At 43.1% G+C, this 19,368-nt stretch overlaps 1 protein-coding gene across 1 annotated transcript in view; it reads right to left on the bottom strand.

Moving 5' to 3' along the window:
- Positions 1 to 598: 598 nt before the first annotated feature.
- The window catches only part of Prpf6 (pre-mRNA processing factor 6), a 55,287-nt gene continuing 36,517 nt past the window's right edge, over positions 599 to 19,368 (bottom strand). The window contains exons 11-21 of the mRNA XM_028774094.1: positions 19,087 to 19,305; positions 16,092 to 16,214; positions 11,252 to 11,373; positions 9,543 to 9,681; positions 7,823 to 7,942; positions 7,344 to 7,520; positions 6,708 to 6,841; positions 5,759 to 5,850; positions 3,751 to 3,865; positions 1,279 to 1,405; positions 599 to 853 (exon numbers count right to left, since the gene is read on the bottom strand). Coding sequence (XP_028629927.1) covers positions 701 to 853; positions 1,279 to 1,405; positions 3,751 to 3,865; positions 5,759 to 5,850; positions 6,708 to 6,841; positions 7,344 to 7,520; positions 7,823 to 7,942; positions 9,543 to 9,681; positions 11,252 to 11,373; positions 16,092 to 16,214; positions 19,087 to 19,305 — 1,521 coding nt within the window. The 3' untranslated portion in view covers positions 599 to 700. The remainder of the gene's footprint in view (positions 854 to 1,278; positions 1,406 to 3,750; positions 3,866 to 5,758; positions 5,851 to 6,707; positions 6,842 to 7,343; positions 7,521 to 7,822; positions 7,943 to 9,542; positions 9,682 to 11,251; positions 11,374 to 16,091; positions 16,215 to 19,086; positions 19,306 to 19,368) is intronic.

Raw genomic sequence — 19,368 nt, 5'->3', positions numbered from 1 at the left:
CCTTCATCAGTGAAGGAACTACTAGGTATGGTCCCTCAACATAGGGAACCCTGTGGATTTCTCCATAGAAATACCCAAGCAGCTCTCTTAAGACATTCCCTCAGGACAGAAACAAGAAGTACTTCCCCAAACCAGCACACAAGTAACCATGCTGTTAAGCATCAATCAGCAGGTTCTACTCTTGTCCTCTCTACTGTCAAGATCTTGTCCCCTCTACTGTGGTTCCTAGAACCACAGGAAGAGTGAGCTCACACCTTCCAAGTTAAGCAAAGGTGCCTGTTGAGATTCATTTTACCTCAGATGACTACAGAACAACCAGGGCTTCTACAAGCCTTTCAATCTTTTGTAGCTTGGTCCCCATGTGACCTTCAGCCTCTTGTATCACAGATCTGTGACAGAGCCCATATTCTCCATATAGTTTATACTCTTAACATCTCCACAAAAATCTCAGCAAGCCCTCAGTACCCAACCATACTTCTTCTGGAGCACACAAGTACTTGCAGGAGGCTACATCTAAACCAGACTTGACTTGTCCATCATTCATGGAGAATAGACATCAAGACAAAACAGAAAAACAAATGAGGCCCTAGACCCAACATAACTCTGTAAAAATCTTTAATGAATAAAAGATAGACAGTGTAGGTTTTGTGCTCATTGTCCATGTGTGGCACCAAAAGTCCCATGTCCTCCACCCCTGCAATCAGAAGGTATTTTTGATGCGGGCGGCCACCAGCACTAGGATTTCCCCAATCTTTCTCTGCCAGTTGGTGATATCCTTGGACACAGCACACCACAGCTCTCCATGTCGGGGCTCTGCATTCTCACAGCGTTTCCTTACTTCCTCCTGTTGCTCCTGGGGAGATCAAAGGGTACTTTAGGTGGATTCCTTGTGAGGTACAGGTCTTGGCTGTCTCCTTGCAGATCTGGCCCCAGCAGATTTCAAGCTACCTCTTTCTCTTGTGAACATGCCCTCAAAGTCAGTGTATTTCTGTGTTGACTTCCTATCTTTTGACTCCTACAAGTTGCCATGTGCACTCTCTAAACTAGGTACTTCCTGGATTCAATGAAGTCTGGCTACTACTTCCAACGAGGACCCCAGGACACCCCACCCCCACCTTATGAGCATGGTTCCAACAAAGCTCAAAGAGGAGGGGCTCCTGGTCTTGACCACTCCCTGCCTCCTCTTCCCCACAGATTAGATGGAGCTTTCTACTGTCTCTGTCTGGTCTGCAGGTGTATAGTGTTATTACTATTACAGGTGTGCCAGTGTAGCCTCACCTCAGTGCCATGCTGTAGTTCAAATTTGTAGAAGAAGGCCCAGGCGTCTCCCAGATCTGAGTCAATCTTCACGGTGCGATGGAACCACTCCCGAGCCTTGGTGATCTTTCTTTCACTCCAGAACAGCCTGTTATGGGAGAAGTACTTAGAGCAAGGGACATAGAATAGTGTCTGCCACATTTGGGAGTCATTCTTCTATGTAGGTGATCAGCTGTACTCTGCTCCTGCTAAGACCAGCAAGCCTAGACATCTGTTATAGAAGGTTTGAGTCATGGTTCAGGGCTATCTGGAGGTCATCCCAGATCCTTCACTTATCCAAACTGCTTTTTACAACATTCACACACAGTGAGATCTTAACTTCTTTTAATTATTTGTTTTTTTTAAGATAGGGTTTCTCTGTGTAACTGCCCGGGCTGTCCTGGGATTCACTCTGTAGACCAGGCTGGTCTGGAAGTCACAGAGATCTGCCTGACTCTGCCTCCTGAGTGCTGGGGTTTAAGGCATGCACTTACTACACCACCACCACCACCGCCACCACCGCCGCCGCCGCCGCCACCGCCGCCACCACCATCACCACCACCAGGCTAGATCTTAACTTCTTAAAACTATCTGGGCCCAATACAATTTGAAACTAACCTTGACAAACACTAATTAAGGCAAATTTAAAAACAAAAACAAAAACAAACCCTGAAACCTCAGACTGCCCCTTAATAAGACTCCAACCCTGAACTATTAACCTGCCTCGTCTACCCTTTGTAGCAACCTAAGCAAACACAAAGGTTGGCTTTCACAGGTCAGTTCTGGGGACCTGGGCCCACTGGAGCTGCAGTTCCATGGCAATCAGCCCATAGCACATGACTGTTGTACCTGATACTCACAGACACTTGAATAGCAACCTGAAGAGGAGTCTTGCAGGAAGCCAAGAAACTGGACTGTTAGAAACTAACTTAGAAGTGGGGCATGGTGGCGCGGGTCTTTAATCCCAGCACCTGGGAAGCAAAGGCAGGCAGACCTCTGAGTTCAAGGGCTGCTGGTCTACAGAGTCCCAGGATGGCTACTCAGAGAAACACTGTCTAGAAAAAATAAAACAACAACAACAAAGAAACCAATTTAGAGTTGCATGGCACCCTGCTCCCCACCTGGTAGTTACTGTAGTATAGCAGGGTGAACAATGGGGAGGATCCATGGCCTGCTGTGGGAAACACTCTGGCAGGTCCAGGACTTGGGGCTGTATTCATCTGGCCTTAGTGAGGCAGCTGGTGCACAGCTAACCTTTCCACTACAGGCAGCTGTTTGGGCTGCTTTCCGGTACCAAATGGAGTAATTTCATGCTGATAACTTGATTGTTTTTTAAGCCATATAGTACTCTTAATTGCTTGGTGTTAGATAAACTGTGATTTAAAGAGCATAAACTCAAGATAGGAGGCACATGGAACACTGGCTTGGGAACAGCAAAGAGTGACTTATTTACTCTAATAAAGCCTTTTGTAAGGTTTATGGCTGCTCTGGCTGAGGGCATATAAAAGTTACTCTGGGAAAAGGAAGCCCAGGCTAGCAAGGCTAGCAAACCTCCCTCATCTACTAGGGTTACAGACTCTACAAAGGTGCCAGGTAGTAATGTGAAGGCAGCTGTACCAGACCTTGAACACTCAGTGCCACTCAAAGAGAACCAAATTAGTTCTAAGGCTCTGCCTCCACCAGTGGCATATATTTGTGCTGGGAGGTGATAGATCACTTGATGGCAACTTGATGGCATTGCAGATGAACCACAGTTAATCATTTCTGTACTCCAAGACAATCGCTTACAGCAGGTTATTCCCAGGGTCACTGAGCTGAAAGGGTCTGAGTTCTGCTAACACAATGAAGTGCAAGCCTCTTGGCTCTCTGGGCAGTGATGTTGATACATTTTGTCCCAGCAGTCAGGAGGCAGAGGCAGGCAGATCTCTGAGTTTGACACCAGCCTGGTCTACAAAGTGAGTTCCAGGACAGTCAGGATACACAGAGAAACCCTGTCTCAAAAACAAACAAACAAACAAACAAACCCAAAAAACCCAACCAACCAACCAACCAAACAAACAAACAAACAAACACAAAAACCTCTCAGATAAAGCCCCTTCAGTCAAATGGGCTTGGCTTAATACTTAAGTTCTGTGTAGACCAATAACAAATCTGTCTTGCAAGTAACCCAGGCCCCATGTGGTACTGAAACAAAGGGAACAGTCCCATCAGAAGCCTGGGCCTGAGGATGAGCCAAGAACCCAGGAGGCCTGAGAAGAGGGAGTGACCAGACAGATGTCTAGACAGCACCTCAAGGCCTCTAGCAAGAGAGTGCTGCCCAGAAGACTGAAGCAGGAGTTCTGGCAGCTGAGGCCCATGTAGCTCATCCTGTGCAAACAAAGTCAGCATAGCCAGGCAAAGATGCTGGGAAACTATACCAGAACCCCAAGTAATCCCAAAAGAACTATTACTCACTTAGCCACAGCCAAAAGCACATGGGGGTCATGTTCACACTTCTTCAGGGCATCCACACTCTTGGTCTTTCTCTGGGGCCTTGCCTCAAGGAAGACAGCTTCAGACCACAGGATACCTGAAATTCACAAGCAAAAATCTACCCCTCAGCCTCACTTCTGGCTTCAGAAATGTACCTTCTAGGCTGCCCAAAAGGAGTCTCATAATCACAAGGGTCTCAAATATCCACCTACCCAGTAACCTGAATTATAGCAGCCTTGCCAGAACAGAATTGGACAGCTTTCATTCTTACTGAGTCAGCAAACAGGAAATGGGCAATGATAATCTGAAAGCACTATCACATACTGCTGTTAAAATAAAGATAGCAGTCAGGTATGATGGTGCACACCTTTGATCCCAGAACTCAAGAGGCAGAGGCAGGCAGATCTCTTTGAGTTTGAAGTCAGCCTGGTCTATAAAGTAAGTTCCAGGATAATACTCAGGACTGTTACACAGAGAAAGTCTGTCTCAAAAAAGAAAGAAAGATAGAGATAGAGATAGAGATAGAGATAGAGAGAGAGAGAGAGAGAGAGAGAGAGAGAGAGAAGAAAAGAAAAATATAACTAGGTATATGACACATGTCAATAATCTAAGCATTTGAGAAGCCAAGAGCTGAAGCAGGAAGATCATGATTTAGAAGCCAACCTAAGCTACAAAGTAAGTCTAGCAAAAAATCAAAACCAAAAGCAAAGCAAAAGAAAACAAAACAAAAAAAAAAACCTACCACTACTAGAACAGCAACAACAACAACAACAACAAAAACTCAGCCAGGAAGATGGCATAAGCTGTAATTTTAGCCCTTGGGAAGTAGAATCAGAAGAGTAGAGGAATTCAAGGCCAGCCATTACATTTTGTGTCTGAGGCCATTACAGGCTATATCAAACAAAGTACTATTCTAAATACCCAGCATAACTTTAACTCTGTACAATAACCTAGAAATAATACAAACACTAAGAGAAGAGATTCCTGAGTAGTAGGTTAGAGCAATCTCTATTATCCTCTTTTAAAAACTCAAACTTCTTCAAGTGACATATACATTTCTTTTAGTTTTCTTTTCTTTTTTTTTTTTTTTTGGTTTTTCGAGACGGGGTTTCTCTGTATAGCCGGGATTAAAGGCGTGCGGCACCACCGCCCGGCTTCTTTTTGTTTTCAAGACAGGGTTTTTCTATGTAACAGCTCTGGCTGTTCTGGAACACATTTTGTAGACAAAGCTAGCCTTGAACTCAGAGATCTGTCTCTGCCTCTCGAGTGTGTGACGGCACTGCCTGACTACCTTTCTTATATAACACATGTAAGAAAAATAATAAAAGTTAAAACTTGGCTTAAGGGGCTGAAGAGAAATGGCTCTGAGGTTAAGAGCACTGACTGTTCTTCCAGAGGTCCTGAGTTCATTTCCCAGCAACCATGTGGTGGCTCACAACCATCTATAATGGGATCTGATGTTGTCTTCTGGCATGCAGGTGTACTTGCAGATAGAGTACTCATATATATAAATCTTAAAAAAACAAACAAACAAACAAACAAACAAACAAAAAAACCCAAACCCAAAACCAAACCAACTTGGCTTAAAAAAATGATAGTGCCTCAGAACATGAAATCAAATTCTCCCCTACTAGAACTGAGTGTTTAGTCTGAAGTCTTTGTTATCATATCAGCAAATCTGGACTAAAATGGGACACACAGGTTGTGCCTTTTTTTTTTTTTTAAAGGTTTATTTATTTATATGAATACACTGTAGCTGTCTTCAGATACACCAGAAGAGGGCATCAGATCCTACTAGAGATGGTTGTTAGCCACCATGTGGTTGCTGGGAATTGAACTCAGGACCTCTGGAAGAGCAGTCAGTGCTCTTAACCGCTGAGCTATCTCTCCAGCCCCACAGGTTGTGTCTTAAAGGAGTCCATGGAAATCAACTGAGCCCATCCCACAGAAGATTTCCTCTGTGCCATACTATGTGGCCAGGAATCCTTACCAGAGTTAGGGCACTCCTGCAGCGCCTTGGCCATGAGGGTATTGGCAATGTTCTTCAGCCCTGCCCGGTACTCCAGCCGTACTGACTCCAACCTAGGAAAACAGGCCCAGGGATGGGATATCCCCATCTATCATAGCATAAACAACTACTCCAGCTGGCCTTCTGCCAGAGACCCTTTGAAAAGGCTTTTACATTTTTACTTTATTATTATTGTCATGCCACCACATATGTGTGGAAGTCAGAGGACCACTTCTGGAAACTACTTCCAACAATGAGTTCCATGAACCAAACTCAGATGGTCAAATTTGCTCAGCAAGTGCTCTTTCCCCACTGTCAGTAAAGGAAGGCTCTTGTCTCCTAGAAGGGGTTAGAATTCCATTCTCTACACAGATGGCAGCACTGGTGTCCACAGCCTGTTAGAAGGCAGCAGCCCTATCAGATCCCAGACTCCACAGGATCCAGATACAAGTAAAGATAAGGGATCAAGTACAGACCATATGTGGTCACTACATGAGAGGCACCTAAGAAGGAACCTCCTCAGCAGTGTCCTCTCTCATCCCAGTCTAACCCCTAGCTGGACTCTGCATCCATTACCCATACCTTGTCATGTGGCCCAACCTGGCATAACTCACTAGCCTTCTGCATCCATCTCCCAGGTACCAGGGAATACTAGATACACCATACTCAGCTCCCTCTGGAAGTTTCTTCATGTTACTCAAGGTCTTCCTGTTACCTCCTTTATAGTTCACTTTCTCAGTTTCATTCCCTGACATCTTAGAATACTTCACCAAAAGTGTACTTACCATCTAGACCCAGCTCTCCCAAGAAGGACTATGACCCTCATAGAAGCTGTCACCTGTTATGGAGCCCACAGGAGCCTGGCCTAAAATGAAGAAGGAACCGAGGACAGCCTCTAAAGGGGAAACTAAGGTAATTACCAAGAACTCACCATAGCCCAGGATTCTTTGGGTTTTTCAGACGAGATTTCTCTAAAATGGCCCGAGCACGAGTCAGCTGCCCAATCTTTTCCTCTAGCCGGGAAAGCAAGAGCCACAGTGGTGTAGAATGAGGACATTTCTTCAGCTGTGACCAAAATATTGTACAAAATAAGAGCTCAGAGAATATCTATAAAAGACTGATAATTGTGGTCAGCTTCTAGGAGTACTTTAGGGCTGTTAGACATGTACTTCATGCTCGACATGGCTCTGTAGTGTGTACATACAAACAAGTATAGTATACATCAGTTTACTGTGTATGATTGTGTTGTGTACATGTACTATAAAGAAGGCTTGTAGGACTTTGTATATGTGTCGCGTGCACATGTGTATACAGGGTGTGCACTTCATACATAATGTTCTCATTATGCTACATTTGATGTACTGAACGAAACCTATATATCTCAAACACAGGGTATGCAACTTTGTAACAAAAAACCACAGTACCCACAATGACAGGAAGAACAAAGGCTTGATCCCAAGCACAAAGTTCTATCCCTGACTACTGGCCCTCCATTTCTTCCAGAGGTGTGGGAAAATGACTACTGCTATGCTGCTGGGTTCCCTGAGATATCTTGATAGAGGCTCACCCCCTGGTTATAGGCCTCCCGGGCGTTCTCCATCAGTTCTCCCTGCTCCTCAATCTGCCCCTTCATCATCCACAGTTTAGGGAAATCCTCATAGTGCTTCAGAGCCTCCTCACACAGTTCCTGAGCAGCGGTGATGTTCCCCAGCACCCACTCCAGCTTCACAGACTTCATGAACACCTGCAAAGCAGAGAAGCACTGTCACATGAGGGGCACTTCCACCATTTATCTGGATGCTATCTTTACATCACATGTTTGAAGCCATAGACATCTTTACACATCTGTCCTGGGCCTTCTAAGTTTTTGTGTTAGCTCTTTTGTGAATATAAAAGGTATAGATAAATAATGGGATGTATGTTAAAGCCCAATACCAAGACTGGGCTGGGGTCTGAGCTGTGCCACTTATCTTGCTCCTTCCAAATGACATGTAGGAGCCACAAGGCACCCCGCCAACCCTCCCCAACCCACCAGTCACCACCTACACGGGCAGTGGGTGCGCTGCTCCGAGCCTTGGCCAGTAGCCTCCGGGCTCGCTCGTATTCATTGTTCTCTGACTCCAGCTTCACAGCCGCCAGCCAGATCTCTTCGCTGTTGGGGTTGGCCTGGAGAACAAACACAGCTGCATTAGAAAGGCTCAGTACAAAAGTGACCAAGGCTAGATCACACTTAATCAAAAACAGGCAGTCTGAAAAATGAGCTGGCCCTCTCCCTGATGCAGGACTAGTATTAGTGCACTCCTGCACAGGCTACAAGCCAGGGGACGACAGGGTGGACCTCTGATCCAGGACTAGTATTAGTACACTCCTGCACAGGCTACAAGCCAGGGGACGACAGGGTGGACTCAGTCAGGACCCACACTTACTTTTTACTTGAAGGAAAAACAAAACAAAAAAACAAACAAAAAACCAAAACCCCACATTTGTCTTCACTCTTGTACAGAGATGAAGCAACAATGCTAGAGCTCTAGAGCCGTCTTCTCTAGGATCTGTCTAAATTCTACACAACCTCTACAACACATGCCTTTGTGTCATGAGCTGCTATATCTAACTTAACCCCTTCCCACTGGCTAGCCACACCATGTGTTCAGGGTAGAAAGATGTTCAATGTGCAGATAATGGAGTGTAAAGGGCTCCCAAAGGCATGGGCCAAGTGGTGCATTCAAATCTTGTACCCACTCTCTGGGACTTCTGCTACATGGCTATGGTGCCTAAAATTATGGGAAAGGAGAACCAACCATCTTAGAACACTGGCATGCAACTAGAGGAGAAAACTGTATATGGAAAGGACATCATTTACTCTGCACAGCACTGTCACCTGCTCCTATGTCCTTTCCAGGTGACAGCTGAAGCAAAAGATTGACCCAAGTTAGCTCTTGTTTCTCACAAGAGACAAACTTTACTGTGCCCCTAGGCTATGGTACCAAACTGATATTTATATAGCACCCTATAACTTATTAAAAAGAATCTAACACCTATGTTATGATAAAATATTAGGATTTTTTTGATAGAAATAGCTTTCAAATGTTACATGTTGACTGGGAAGATATCTCAGTGGGTAAAGTGCTTACTGGGCAACCACATAAAAGTCATGCATGGCAATGCACATCTAAAACCCCAGTACTGGAGGGTGGAGACAGATAGGTTCTAAAGACCAACTGATGTCCAGATAAACCAAAATGGCAAGCTCTAAGCTAAGGGGGGAGTAATAGAGGAAGAAGACACTCTAGGTTGACCTCTACTGCACACATACACACACAGAGAGAGACACAGACACAGACATACATACATACATACACACACACACACACACACACACACACACGTCACCAGGCTTGCCAGCATCTATACTCTATACATGTTGTAACAGCCAGACCTAGTCAGTCTAGGTAAATGTGGCTGTTTTAATGGGGCCCCATTCTCAAAGAGGCCCTAAAGCACCCAGGCGGCTTATGCTTTGGTCTTGTACTCTGGAATACTTGGCCTACACTCAAACTAGGTAGAAGGGACTAAGAGGCCAATGTTTCTTGCTGGGGTGTTCTTCATGTTTTGGCCCCATAGATCTGGCCATGCACATAATGTAGTATCTCTAGGCTATACCATGGCACATCCTAAAGAATATGTATAGGATAAGTTCTGAGGCTACAATAGCATCAAAGCTGAGTTGTATTCATGGACCCTTCCAGAGCAGGTATCCTTCACCTACCTGAAAGGCTAGGGCCAGGATGCTCCTTGCTGCAGGTACATCCCCCGCCAGCCACTTTGACTTGGCACCCATGAGCCACAGCACCTCTGCCTTGGGGCAGTGGGCCACAGCCCTCTGCAAGAGTGCTTCCAGAGACTCCCTGCAAGACAGAGGACATGGTCACTAGGGCCAAGGCCATAAATCAGAGCATATAGCTACCAAGATGCTGAAAAGACAGTTACCACTCCAAAGTTCGGTGCTATTAATGATTTACAAGATTTTACAATGGGGAGAGTGTGGGGAAATCTTTCCTTCCAATAAAGAATCTAAAATCAACTACTGAAGAGTGCTCTATAAAGCAAAGCATTGTTTAAACAGCAGAGCCTTTTATAGCCATGTATCCTGGGGCACTGATAACATGGCAGTCTGGTGACAGTGAAGGCCTTTTTATCTTGAAGCACAGAGGATACCACGAATTCACTAATAAAGATTAAGGTCCCTAACCCTGTCCCCCTCCCAAAAAAAGGTCTCATTGAGAATGATTTTAGGACATTATTGAGCAAGAATATTTGTTAGCCTTGGATACTGGGTATGAAGTCTCTAAGTTATCTCTGGCCACCACTACCTCTTGGTCACACCACCTTCACTTGGATACTGGGCATGAAGTTTCTGGGTTATCTCTGGCTCACCACCACCTCATAGTTCATCTTCGATGATAAACCCTATGAGCCCTCATGTTCAAGAGCAAACCAAAGAATATGCAAAACCATGTCATACAGAAAGTGCCTACATAAACAACACCTTGTTTCCCAGAGCTCTGGGCCCAAGTACCGATGACTTTCTTCATCAGTCTGTGAGCTAGCAGCAAAGAAAAAATAGGTTGTTGGAGGGAACTAACCACTGAAACATGTGAGTGGACAGAGCATACACTAAAGCCATGAGTCATGAGGTCTCAACCCACACCTGACATGACGATACCAAGTGACATTCTACAGAGTGAGTCATAAGGATCATTTTAGAAAGTCCTCAGGTTCCCTAAGGAGTTAACTCTGAAATACTGGGTAAGGAAAAGGCCCTGTAGAAATTAACATCAAATAACATCAGAAAAGAAACAAGACCTCAAAGTCACAGCTGCAAGCTTGGTGAAACCAGCAAAGTCTGTGTCCACCCAAATAGAGAAGAGCTGAGGACCCATAAGAGGATGATATAGGGTACCCAGGGACAAGAGCCCAAAACCCTAGAGAGTTACACATTTAAAACAAGAAATTACAATGCCTAATTTAATCAGCATTTACAGCCAATAAGGCAGACCCAAAGGTTTTTCCAATTAAAGGGTACAATTAAAGGAAATTGTCAAGGACCTCCTTCTGTGTACAAAAACCAGCCAAACCCCAGAAAGCTAGAGCAATGTAAATGAAAAACAGACTGCAAGGACCCTAACACTGTACCGCCCACTGCTAAAGGCAGTGCCCCAGCATTAACAGCCTGCATTGGAAACTCTAGACCCATGGGGCACTAGTAAAGAACAGGCTTCCAAGATGCCTTGGTTTCTCAACTATAAAATAGTGATAATCCAATCACTGAAGGGCTATAAAGAATGAGGCAGTTTCAAAGTCCCAAGGGCCACAAATGTGTAACCTGATCACAGAGAGTCAGACCCAAAATGGTGTATTGCAGGGAAGTGAGGAATCCAGCACCACACAGATAGGAAGTAGAAACTGACCACATACCTGGTACCATGGTTTTTCTCAAAGTATGCAGCTCGTAACCACACACTTTTCTTGCTGGGGAAGACTTGCAGGGCATAGGCATATATGGCTCGTGCACATTCCAGGGCATTGTGGGCCACACACTAGAACAGAGAGATACTATGAGGAAAGTAATTCAGGACTGCCATCGAGCAGCTAATAATACCTTTTCAAGCCTCTTGCAATCCTCAGTAATGACATCTGGTAGCAAATATGCTGTGGCATTAATCTAATTAAACTACAATCTAAGGCAAGGACACCTGAGGATGGAGACACAAATGCTGATAAAGCCCAGAAGGCAGAAGGCAGCCTACTGAGCCCAGCATGTGTGGAGAGCCGGTCAGAGGAGTACTAGTTCTTACCTGCAGGATAACACATGTACACAAACATGTACATGTTTAGGGCTATGGCTAAGGCAAGTGTTATGTATGCACATACACTAGGCTATACTATATATGTACACACACACACACACACACACACGTATCACATGCTGATTTTTAACAAGGAGTACTTTTTATTTTCCATTAAAAGGTTAAGCTATTCAAAACCTGTACAAGACAAATAAACCAACACAAAGAGGATGAGAAGTCCACCAATCTAGTAGAAATGACAGCAGACACCATTAGGCTCTGCTTCCTTTAGTCTCCCCACCCCTACCCTATCCTCCAACACCAGGGATTAAACCCAGTGCCAGGGCTTTGTAGTAATAAGCGCTCTACCATTGAGCTACATGCTTCACCCTTTTCTATTTGTTATTTTGAAACAGTCTCTCTCAGTCACCAGGCTGGACTTGAAACTGCAGTCTCATCTTAGGTTTCTAAAGAGCTGTGTAACAGGGCTGCACCATTAGGCCTAGATCCTCTAATTTTTTTTCTATGTTCAAGTGATTTTAGGGGCTGAAAACATGACTCAGTAGTTAAGAGTACTTGCTATTCTTACAGAGAAGGATACAAATTTGGTTGCCAATACTCAAATCAGGTAGTTCACCAGTAATTCCAGCACCAAGAAATATGGTGCCCTCTTCTGGCCTCTGCATGTATCTGCAAGCATGCAGCACATGTACACATATATGTACTGTGGTGATTTAAATAAAAATGGCCCCCATAAGCCCATAGGGAGTGGTACTATTAGGAACTGTGGCATTGCTGGAGTAGGTGTGGCTTTGTTACAGGAAGTGTGCCACTAGGGGGTGGGCTTTGAGGTCTTAGAAGCTCAAGCCTGGCCAAGGTGTCATTGTTGTTTTCTGCTGCCTGCAGATCCAGCTGTACAACTAACTCTTAGCTCTTCCTGTCTGCCTACTCAGTGTCACCATGACAATAATGGATTAAACCTCTGAAACTATAAGCCAGCCCCAATTAAAATGTTTTCCCTTATAAGAGTTGCTGTGGTCACGGTGTCTCTTCAGAGCAATATAAACCCTAAGACGTGTATACACATGCACTAAAATAAAAATAAGTCTTAAAACAACAAAACACACCCAACATTCATATACATAAATAGATAGGTAGGGGTTGGAGAGATGCGTTAGCAGTTACAAGTACTGGCTGCTCTTCCAGAAGACTGGAGAGTTCAACTGCCAGCACCCACATGGTGGCCCATAATAACTGTCTGTAACTCAAGTCCCAGGGGATCCAACATTCACTTCTGGCTTCCTTGAGTACTGCATGTACATGGCGCACTGATACATGCAGGCAAAATATCCATACACATAAAATAAAATAAAACAAAAAAGAAAGAAAAAGTGATAGGTAGTGGATGGCTTAGTAAGTAAAGATCTACATAGTAACTAACAAGTTGAGTTCAATCTCCAAGGCCCACATAGCAGAAAGAAGGAATCAAGTCCCATGCAAATTGCCTTTTCTGACTGTCACATGCATGCTATAGAATGTACACACATAGACTTAATTTTTTTTTAAGTGATAGGTAATATCAAATGACAAACCTAGCCACAAAATGCAGTGACATGATCTGATGAGAGCTAGTTTAAAGGATCTTCATGGTGACCATAAGATCCAACAATATACTGAGCAGGCTAAAAGAAGACCAAGGGCTCCCTTCCTGAAAAAAAAAATCACTTCCTTCTATATCTGCAGACAGCACCTGGGAAGCAGAGACAGGCAGATCTTTCAGTTTGAAGCCAGCTTTATCTACACAGTGAGGTCCAGGGTGGCTGAGGCTACACAGAGAAACCCTGTCTCAAAAACAAAAAAAAAAAGAGAGAGGTCTAAATCTGGGGGTAAGTTAATGGCCACTAGGGAGAAACAAGGACAAGCTATTACAATGGTAAATTGTACACACCACAGGGAAGTTATCTGGTTATGTAAAATTCCTAGTCAGGTACCTTCATAGAGGAGAGATCCCAATGAGCCTGTTAGTGTCCAAGACCCCACAATGTGTGTAGAAACAGGTGTGGAAGGAAGAGAGGTATGCCCAGATTTTCATCAGACGCAATCCCTCCTATATCAATCACATAACCTGACTCTAATTCAACCACTAGAGAAGTCAAGAGGGATCTTTTCTTGGATGTTGTACCCTGACCAGAAATCCATATCTTGAAGGGTTAGATTCTAGACAGGGCAGACGTGGACTACATACTTGTATGTGGCTGCTGACCAAAGCAATGAGGTCAGCCGCAAATTTTTAGAACCTCTATTGCCTTAACTGCCTATAGCATCAACCCACACAGGAAGGAGCACTAGGAGCACACCACATTTCTAAGCACACAAGAAACATTATTTCTCATTCCTGCATGAAAAGAAAATACTTGGAGGATACCAAAATAATTTCAAAATGCTTCCTCAAAAAATGCTGACAAAGGAAACAACAGTAAGGTTACAACAAAGTCCTAACAGTTGCTGCCTGGGACAGCTGGTCAGAGAGAACATGTTGTTTGTATATATGTAGAACACATCAGGATCAGAACTCAATAGGTATATATACTTAGTATGAGGGAAGACCTGACACTATACTGCCAAAGACAAACCTCAATCAAGCCACAAGAAAATATAATAAACAGCCAGGTCAAAATGTATTCCATAAACCCAGGTCCCTGGTTCCACCCTAGTATCAGATAACGAACCAACCAAATAAATAATAAAAAGGAGTTTCATGAAACAAAGACAGATTGAAGCCTTTTTAAGGTCTTTCTCAGGTTAAGGTTGACCTGAAGCTGTATTGCCCTGGCTATCTTGGAATTCAATCTATAGAACAGGCTGGCTTTGAACTCACAGAGATCACCTGCCCGTGCCTCTGAGTCCTGGGATTAAAAGGGTGAACCACCATCACTTGGATTAAAACACACACATACATATTTTTAAAGAACACCTAGAAGTTGGTGAGATTCAAGAAAGACCTAAAGACTATGAACGGTGTATTCCAGCCTCACTTTCTAGTCCTAACACTGTGTGCTAAGGAACCACAGCAACATGTAGAGTGTAGGGAAATGATGCAAGTATACAAAAGTGTGAAGAGTGATAAGGCACGTAGGTAAAGTGGGTAAGGATAAGGAATAAGGATAAAGGGCATATACAAACTCTGTAATTCTGTATTATTTCTGGGTATCTGAAAATTTTTTCTTTTGTTTTTTTGAGACAGGGTTTCTCTGTGTATCCCAGGCTGTCCTGGAACATGGTCTGTAGATCAGGCTGTCTCCCAGTTGAAATTTTTATTTTAAAATAAAAAAGCCAAGTGTTGTGGTACTGGATATGGAACGATACTACCTACTTGTAAGGTAGAAGCATAATGACCATAGTCCAAAGTTAGCCTGCAATACTAAGACCTTGTCTCAAAATTAATGAAAAAAAAAAGCTGGGTATGTTACCGTATACCTTTAATCCAATCATTTAAGAGTAGGAGGCAAGCAGCTTCTTTAATATACTCAATAAATCTCTTTTCTTCCAAAATCACTACTAAATAAATAAATAAATAAATAAAATGCCATATCTGTTTTTAGCAACTTTTTGTTTGTTTTGTTTGAGATACGGTCTCTATGCAATCCTGGCTGTCCTGAAACATGCTATGTAGCCAGACTGGCCTCAAACTCATAGGCTCCACCTTCTCTGCCTCCTGAGTGCTGGGATTAAAGATGTGTGCCCTGTTTTTGTTTATTTGGTTTTTTTTTTTTTTTTTTTTGAGTGTTTCTCTGTGTAGCTCTGACTATCCTGGAACTCACTTTGTAGACCAGGTTGGCCTCAAACTCAGAGAGATCTGCTTTGCCTCCTGTGTGGTGGCATTAAAGGCATACACCAACCACTATTTTAATATCCTAAACATGTTTATCAATGTAGCCCTATGGTTTTCCCTCTGGAAGACTGTTTTGAGGACATAATCTCAAAGAGGCAGCAACTCTATACAAAATGTTTCCTGAAATGCAATCTGCAGAGGAAGCAGAAGTGGGAGAAACCCTGGTGCCATAAGGTTCTCAGCTGAGCATGTTGTGATGCAGCCACACCTCTGTAAGAGCTGTTCCTCCATTTAGTAAGCACTCAAACTTAAACTCATGTGTATAGAACTCTCCTACCTTATGACTGCAACTCCATCTAAAGTAAGTGTATTAGAACTAGATGTAATACATGATCCTGTAATCCCAGCAATGAGGAGAATAAAGCAGGAAGCTCTCCAGCCCAAAGACCATCTGGCCTACAGAGTGAGGCCCTGATTCAAAAACAGACAAAAAATAAAAGCAAGCACATCAGAAAGACTTTTGAGGAGACAGAAGAGAAGGAGGGAGGGAAAGATATGGAAAGCAACATAAACATTAATGAGGCCACTGTTCCTGACAAGGCTATGGACTGGAAAGCAAGCAAGCAAGCAAGCTTACACTGTCAGCGTCTTCCATCCAGGTGTGTTTGCGATCTTCCTCTTCAATCCCGATACCGATTACAGCACGCATGACAGCCTGGCACGTGGCCACACTCCCTGCTCTGTCACACTCCTCAGCATCCTGAAGGAAGGACAGAAATTTTATTTATTTTTTTAGTAAAGTGAATGCTATTCCTGAATAGCATTGTCTTGGGCATGTATTTTGACAAACCTGAATATCAAATCTGCCATAATGTCTCTTCATTGATGCTCCTGTCCTAATTATCCTGCATTTAAGTGCCCAATAAACATGCATGACTGAATGAAACCATATTTATACATTCAGTGCATTTTAAGCATGATCCTGCTACACACAGAGGTTATATTATTAAGCTTTTACACGAAATAAAGAGTATCTAGAAATCCAAGTTTTGCAACATTCCAAATAAATTTGAAATTTTATTTATTTTGAAATAAAAAGCCAAGTGTGGTGGTATACACCTGTAATATCAGATATTTGTAAGGTAGAAGCATAATGACCATGGTCCAAAGCTAGCCTGCAATACTGAGTAAGACCTTGTCTCAAAATTAATGAAAAAAGGGCTAGAATTCATATAATGCTCCAGTGCTACACCACTTGCCTAGAGTATTTATTCAAGGCTCTGGGTTCAATTCCTAAAACTGTGAAAAAATTATTTTAAAGACGTGGGGGGGGGGGGGGGGGGGGGGAAAGAGAGTTGGTAAGAAGGTAAAGGTGTTTGCTATGAAATTCTGGTAACCTGAATTTAATCCCTAGAAGAGCGCAACTCCAAGAAGTTGTCTTCCAATTTCTACACTTACACTATAGCACATGCCCCCAAACACATTAAAAACAAGGCTGCATAGTGGCATGTACTTTGCGCTAAAGAAACTTTAAAACAAGTGGGAGTAAAAGAGAAGTTAAAAAAATGTTTATACCCTTTGGACTAGAACTCACAACTTAAATTAAAAAAAAAAAAAAAGAAAAGAAAAAGAAATACTTCGACCCATGTAAGAACTGTTAGTGGGGACTCTAGCTGCAAGGGAGATTAGATGAAAACTTGGTTAGAGCAGATGACCAGCCACAGGAACAGTCCACTGGGCAGGCCAGCATACAGCAAGGCATTTTTAATTTTAGGAAAGCAGATTTGGGACACATAGATAGAAGACATATCTTAGTTAGGGCTTTACTACTGTGAACAGACACCGTGACCAAGGCAAGTTTTATAAGGCCAACAGTTAATTGGGGCTGGCTTACAGGTTCAAATGTTAAGTCTATTATCATCAAGGTGGGAGCATGGCAACATCTAGGCAGGCACGGTGGAGGAGGAGCTGAGAGTTCTAAATCTTCATCTGAAGGCTGCTAGTGGAAGACTGAATTCCAGTCAGCTAGGATGAGGGTCTTAAAGTCCACACCTACAGTGCCACACCTTCTAATAGCGCCACTCCCTGGGCATATACAAACCATCACAATATCTATATCCAGTTTTTCTTCTAAAAAAAAAAAAAAGTTCTACGTCATGAGACAGAGGAATGTGTTACTAAAAGTTGGGTATAATAAAGTATCTTGTATATCAATTAGGAATTAAACTACTGATCTAACAAACAAATGTTGTAAAGAACGAAGACATAGAGTTTACCAGAAAACAAAATACAACAAATTTAAATATCTGAAAAGAAACTATAAGCTATTCTCTTCTGTAAGATGCTAAACTCTTTCCAGGGACATTTTCAGATCAGTATGGTATCTGATCATTTTATTACATTGCAGTTAAAGTGAGACTGCCAGTGTCAGAGGTTAGAATTGAACAGGAGCTTTGACAACCAGACTCGAAATCCCCCTGTTCTGTTCAGAACCAAAATGTGCAATTTTGTATGTATGTATGTGGGCCAGGACTGAAGAGAGGTATCTAACCATGTGGTAGACATAAAATAGTTTAAATAAGTTAAGAGCTAGTCCGGGAATGAGCCAAAGCTTATGGCTAACACATTTAATAAGTAATTAGTCCCAGAGTCATTGCTCTTGGGAACTAAGTGGCCAGGAGGAAAAAGAGTTTATAATTTTTTAACCTATGAGAACCTGAGTTCAAATTCTCTCCAAGTACCCACATAAAAAGCTAAGCATGTCCAGGAACAATAGCTGCAAGCCTTTAAGCTTTAATTTCAGCACTCCAAATGCAGAGGCAGACAGTTCTCTAAATTTGAGGCCAGCCTGGTGTACTTGGTGCCACCAGCATTCAACATACTTTTTCTTTTTTTTTTTCCTGATGGCTTTTTGTGTTGCTCTGGCTTGCTTTGGCAAGGGTAGAGACTTATGAAAGCCATGAGGAGTCAGCCAGTAAGCACTCCTCAAAGGCCTCTGCATCATCTCCTGCCTCTAGGTTTCTGCCCTGTTTGAGTTCCTGTCCTGCCTTCTTTTGATGATGAACAGTAATATGAAAGTGTAAGCCAAATAAACCCTTTCCTCCCCAAGTTGCTTTTGGTCATGGTGTTTAATCACAGCAATATTAACTCTAAATCAGTCAGCAAAAGAATGCTAGTCATCCATGTCTTCATTGAATACAGGACAACTCAAGGTGTTGGGTCTGTCAAAAGTGGCAGCATATGGAGCACACTCACAATGAGCCTGTTTCTTTTGCCAGTGTGGGAACTCTCCAGTGCTACCTTTTATCTTATGTGAGACCTCATACTCAAAAAGCACCTGTAGAAGAGGGAGAAATGACTCAGTAATATGAAGCATTGGCTACTCTTTTAGAGGAGCTGGGTTCTACTCCCAACACCTACACAGCAGCTTATCTATCTGTAACTCTTCTGGGGCACAAATATCCAAGCAGTCAAATACCTATATAAATAAAATAAAATTTTTAAAAATCGTATTTACTTACTCATTCAAAACAGAGTCTCACTTGGCCTTAAACTTGCCTTTGCTTCCTGAACGCTGGTACATGTATCTAATACCAAACCTAACTAGAACAGAACCCTGAGTGAAAGCTTACCTGGATCCACTGTTCACGATTGATCTCTACACCGTTGGCCCGAAGAGAGGTGATGGCTCGGTCAATGATCTTCTCCACCATCTGAGTGTTCCCATTGGCCTCCTCAAGCTTGGCAGCTGTGATCCAAATGTGCCGATCTGTAGGAATGTTCTCACGTGCTTTATTTAAGACCTTTCGAGCATTTTCATAAGTTTCTAGTCTTGCCAAAGCAAGCCAGAGCTACACAAAAAAAGCCGAGAGAGAGAGAGAGAGAGAGAGAGAGAGAGAGAGAGAGAGAGAGAG

Source organism: Grammomys surdaster, unplaced genomic scaffold (assembly GCF_004785775.1).
Source record: "Grammomys surdaster isolate TR1022 unplaced genomic scaffold, NIH_TR_1.0 238, whole genome shotgun sequence".
NCBI classification, from domain to species: domain Eukaryota; kingdom Metazoa; phylum Chordata; class Mammalia; order Rodentia; family Muridae; genus Grammomys; species Grammomys surdaster.
The sequence above is the reverse complement of the archived record's forward strand: the minus strand, read 5'-3'. Positions and strand labels throughout refer to the sequence as shown.